The 5,442-nt window shown below is 59.2% G+C and overlaps 1 protein-coding gene across 1 annotated transcript; it reads right to left on the bottom strand.

Annotated features, from left to right (window-relative positions):
* Positions 1-73: 73 nt before the first annotated feature.
* On the bottom strand, positions 74-5,011 carry SHBG (sex hormone binding globulin; the record flags this gene model as incomplete). Its single annotated transcript, XM_024222620.3, has 3 exons — positions 4,764-5,011; positions 567-682; positions 74-300 (listed from the first exon to the last, which is right to left on the bottom strand). Coding segments are annotated over exons 1-3 (427 nt in total), but the record flags the coding sequence as incomplete, so codon positions are not given.
* Positions 5,012-5,442: the final 431 nt, after the last annotated feature.

The following is a 5,442-nucleotide window of genomic DNA, read 5'->3' as shown; positions in this document are numbered from 1 at the left end:
CCTCCTCCTGGCTATCCCCACCCCAATTGCCCCCCCCCAAATGCACCCAGTCCCCCGTCCCTCTTCCCAGCACCCCCACCCCTCATGGGAGCCCCCCGACTCCCCCATACTCGGTGCCACTGTCCGTCGTCCAGCCGCTGCCCGCCCCGCACGCTGATGTTGGTCATGACACTGCTGATCTGCATCTCGGCCTTCCCTCGCCGCAGCCCCAGGACGAACCAGTCGCTGTGGTCCCCCATGTCCCCGAAAAAGATCACCCCCTCGGGGTCCAGCGTGCGGAACTCGAAGGACGAGGCGGCGCTGGGGAGAGGGGGGCCCACACCGTACAAAGGGAACCCAGGAGTCCTGGCTCCCAGCCCCCCCTGCTCTAACCCACCAGCCCCCACTCCCCTCTCAGAGCTGGGGAGAGAACCCAGGAGTCCTGGCTCCCAGCCCCCCTTGCTTTAACCACCAGCCCCCACTCCCCTCCCAGAGCCGGGGAGAGAACCCAGGCGTCCTGACTTCCACCCCCCACCCGCCATCTAACCCCCTGCAGGAAAGCCCCCCCACCTCCCCCGGGTTTGTACCTGGTCACCTTGCGCAGGTCGATGAAGATGGTGGCTGCCGGGGTGGCGTCCCCCCAGTGTCGGCCGATATTCAGGGCCCCCTCCTCACCTGGGAGGACCAGGAAGCAGTGACCGTCCTGTTGGGGGGGGGGGTGGCAGACAAGCAGTGGGTTACTCATAGGGCCCTATGCATCCCCCTCGCTGGGCGTTACCCTGCCTGCCCGTGAGGTCTCGCGGAGTCTGGTTGCCAGGAGTTCCGCAGGTTACCGGGGGTGAGAATCAGCTCCCAGTTGTAGGCCTTTAAATCGCCGTCTGTTACCCCTGCTGGCCACCAGGCGTCACCGCTGCTCCATGGATAGGAAAGACACACTGTGGGGAGTGGGGGCTGGGGGGTTAAAGCGGGGGCGGGCTGGGAGCCAGAACGGCTGGGTTCTCTCCCCGGCTCTGGAAGGAGAGTGGGGGCCGGTGGGTTAGAGCAGTGGGGGCTGGGAGCCGGGACTCCTGGGTTCTCTCCCCGGCTCTGGGAGGGGCGTGGGGACTGGTGGGTTAGAACAGGGCAGGCTAGGAGCCAGGACTCCTGGGTTCTCTGTCCAGCTCCAGGAAAGAAGTGGGGTCTCTCCTTTTTCACTGGCTCCTGCCTCTCAGCGCTGGCCTCGGATTGTAGGGTGAGAAGGGGGGAGTTCGCTCGCAGTGTCCAGCCACCCCTGTTGTCAGCTGGGGTACTGGGGCAGCTGACCCATCACAAAAAGCATGTATAGGGCTGCTTTCACCCCCTGGCTCCTCCTACAGTGGAGCAACCCTGCCTCAGTTTCCCCTTTGAGCCAATCACCATTTAGCCCCGTGGCTGGATGTCCCTCGCTATGCCTCCAGCCGGCTCTTTAATCATCCGTCCCCACTCAGGGCGATAACGAAGCTAGTGGGTTAGGAAGGAAGGGCCTTTTGGGGGTCCTTTGTTTGGCAGGCTTTCGTAGTGGGGTGTGTTGTGAAGTGCAAGATCACAGGCGGTCTGCAGAGAACCAGCCTAGAGCCAGGCAGGGGGTGCTGTGCCTGTCTCCCTTCGGAGCAGCCTGTTTTGTCTCTCCCTGTTTTATGGATTCTTGGGTGTTATTGGCCATACTGGGTCAGGCCACTGGTCCATCTAGTCCAATGTCCTGTCTTCTGACAGCGGCCAATGCCAGGTGCCCGAGAGGGAATGAACAGAACAGGGAATCATCCAGTGACCCATCCCCTGTCACCCATTCCCAGCGTCTGGCAAACAGAGGCTAGGGGCATCATCCCTGCCCAGCCTGGCTAATAGCCACTGATGGACTCATCCTCCATGAACTTCTCTAGTTCTTTTTTGAATCCTATTCTTGTCTTGGCCTTCACAACATCCAGTGGCGAGGAGTTCCACAGGTTGACTGTGCGTTGTGTGAAGAAATACTTCCTTGTGTTTGTTTTCAACCGGCTGCCTATTCATTTCATCGGGTGACCCTTAGTTCTTGTGTTGTGAGAAGGAATAAATAACACTTCCTTATTGACTTTCTCCACACCCATCATGATTTTATAGACCTCTCTCATATCCCCCCTTCGCTGTCTCTTTTCCAAGCTGAAAAGTTCCCATCTTATTAATCTCTCCTCACACGGAAGCCGTTCCAGACCCCGAATCATTTTTGTTGCCCGTTTCTGAATCTTTTCCGATTCCAATCAATCCTTTTTGAGACGGGGCGACCAGATCTGCCGGCCGTATTCAAGTATTCAGCCGTGACGAACTGCGGACCCCGTGAAAGACGTTTCCGGGATTGGCTCACTGCCCCAGATGTTCTTAGCAACAGTTGCGGGAAAGCTACAACTCTTTGTTCACAAGGGATGAATTACGGGGAGTTTACTTTGGGGCGGGGGGCTCACCAGGATTCTCCATTGCCAATCCTGGGTGTTGCTCTGGGAATTATTTCGGTCAGGTCTCCGGCCCGGGCGCCACGGAGCGGGCAGCTTTTGCGATATTTTTTTGACGAGGCCTCGCCCTGCCTCGGTTTCCCCCTTAGGCTCTCCAGGGCTGCTCCGTGGGGCGGGGGGGGAAAGGATGAAGTCTGCGCTTGGGGCGTGTTGCTGAGTGGTCTGAGATTGAACGGGTCACGGACAAGGACCAGCTCAGGCTGACCCATATCAGTGGAAAATCGGGGGTCAGGCCGGATGATCACCATGGTGCAAGCCACCCCTCGTCCGGGACCCAGCCCAGGGACCCTGCGGGAAGCCGCCGCACCCACTTTTCCTCACGATTCTTTGCTCCTTCCTACCACTGCCTCTGTAGTAGGTTGTTTCCCAGACTCGCAGCCCCCCCAGCTACCCGTCCCCCACCGCAGCTCCCTGTCAACCCGCTCACAGCTGGGACAGCCGGGCAGCCCGCACACCCCGTGCGACAGCATGCCTCCACCAGCATACCAACTCACTGGCAAGGGGGACGAGCTGTCGGCTATAACCACCCCAGAGCCCCTGTAGGTCTGGGATGGGTTGGAGAGGAAGGTTTGCCCGGTGATCAGAGCGCCGGGTTGTGGGCTCGACTCCCGGCTCTGCCACAAACCGTGGGCCCTTGGATAAGTCGCCCTGTGCCTCAGTTTCCCCACCTTGCCCTACCTCCTGGGAGTGGAGGCTGTGAGAAGACATGCAGGAAAGAGGGCAAGGGGCCTAGAGACCACAATGATGGGCACCCCGTACATGCCACACACAGAGGACACCTAATAACCATGCCCTTGACTCTAGAGGCACGGTAGGCGTCGTCGGTCTGTATGTAACCCAGCGCTTAACGCCGCCTCCGGACCAGATGACCGGCGAAGAGCCAATGTGCCGCTGATTTTTTTTTTTTTTTAAAAAGGCTCCAGAGGCAATTCCAAGCCAGCGAGTCTAACGTCAGTGCCAGGCACATGGGTTGAAACTCTAGTCAAGAACCAAATGATCAGACGCAGAGACGAAGACGATTCGTCGGGGCAGCGTCAACCTGGGTTTTGTAAGGGAAAATCACGCCTCGCCAATCTACTAGAATTCTTTGAGGGGGTCGACAAGCACGTGGGCCAAGGGGATCCAGTGGATCTAGTGTACTTAGATTTTCAGAAAGCCTTTGATAAGGTCCCTCGCCAAAGGCTATTAAGCAAAGTCAGCTGTCATGGGATAAGAGGGAAGGTTTTCTCATGGCTCGGTAACTGGTTAAAAGACAGGAAACAAAGGGTCGGGTTTCAGAGCGGAGAGAGGTAACTAGTGGTGTCTGTACTGGGCCCGCTCCTATTCAACAGATTCATAAACGATCTGGAAAAAGGGGTAACCAGTGAGGCGGCAACATTTGCAGACGACACAAAATGACTCAAGATCGTTAAGGCCCAGGCCGACAGCGAAGGGATCTCACAAAACTGGGCAACACAACGGCACGTGAAAGTCACTGTTGATCCACACACAAGAATTCACCCCATGAAATGACAGCACAACCTCGGCGTCACGCACCCCTCGGGAGCGGAGGGCGTCGGTCGCTCCGAAACCATCGTACCGCCAAACGCAGCCGACGTTTACCGCCGAACACGGCCCACGCGCAGCAGCAGGAGCAAAACACTGCTTTGAACCCTCAGCATTCAAATGAAACCAGCCCAGAAGCCGTTTCCTGCCCTTGACACCATTTTTTTGTCCCCTTGCCCTGTGTTTTGTTAGTACAGTAGTTTATGTTTAACACGGTACTGTATGGTGCGTGCTTTATTTTTTTTTGTTTGTTCAGTGTTTGGGTCTCTAATGCTGATCGCGTCCTTCCAGTGCCGGCCGAGGGGTGTGGAGCTGCCTGGTCCGTAACTCGGGTGTCCGTAACTCTGAGGCTCTGTTGGGAATACGCAGTGGGTTTCAAACGGCCACCCAGCGTGCCGTCGGCCTGTGGAACTCCTCGCCAGAGGGACGTTGCGAAAAGCATGGGATGAGGTCCCGGAGGATCGCTCCACCCTTAGAGGTTTTTAAGGCCCAGTGTATCCTCCTTCCTGCCCCATGGGTGTATCCGCCCCGTCACGGGGGGCACCAGAAAGCCCCCCAGCTCAGGGCTAGCCAGACCACCTGGAATCATCCCCTTGCTTTCCCCGGAGGGAAACTGAGGCAGGGTGCAACAGAGGGAGCAGAGCTGGGAGGGGTGTTACACCATTTTGCTAGCATGCCAATGAGCTCCGGCACCAGCGGCTCGGCCTCCCTCCCCGCCCGCCCCCACACCAGCCTCACCTTGGCTGAGTCCCCGTGGATTATCGGCTGGTACAGCAGGGCCCCTATGGACAACAGGACCAGGAGCCTGGCTGGGAAGCCCATGGTGCCCGGAGAAGGGATCCAGCACCGGAGCCGAGGGCCACCCGCTCCGAGCCCCTTTGCCCCGCCGGCCAATCTGCGGGGCGGGTAAACAGGGGCTCGCTCTCTGATGCCAGCGGGTTGGCGTCGCAGCCGGCTCAAGGGTCAGGGCTGCCCAGCCAGGGGGAAAAGATGACAGGGCGTTCGCCCTGGTGTGCGGAGGCGGGCGTCAGCTCACGCCCTGGTTGGTTGGATCAAGGAGGGGTGGGAAACTGAGGCACGAGGGGTGGAACCTGGTGCTGTGGTATGGGGGAAGCAGTGGGGAGGAGGTTAATGCCCGGGGGGGACAGCTCCAGCAGCGGGGAGCCCCCCCATGGGCACAGGGACCCCAATAAACGCAGGCACCCCCAATGGACCAGGGACCCCTTTCTCAGCCCTGCAGTAAACCCCCATCTCCCAGCAACCCCCTCTGACTCCCCATGGGCAGTGGCTGTTTGCTAGGCGTTACATTGGCCACAATCCCAGACAGGGAGGGGTCTGTCTAGACAGGATGGCAGCGGGGGGGGGGGAATATCCCCCTGCAACACCCCCTGCTGGCCGTGCCCAGCCCCGGGTAGCC

The sequence above is a fragment of the Terrapene carolina genome, unplaced genomic scaffold, assembly GCF_002925995.2.
Source record: "Terrapene carolina triunguis isolate 2854851 unplaced genomic scaffold, T_m_triunguis-2.0 Scaffold34961, whole genome shotgun sequence".
Classification (NCBI taxonomy): Eukaryota; Metazoa; Chordata; order Testudines; family Emydidae; genus Terrapene; species Terrapene triunguis.
The sequence above is the reverse complement of the archived record's forward strand: the minus strand, read 5'-3'. Positions and strand labels throughout refer to the sequence as shown.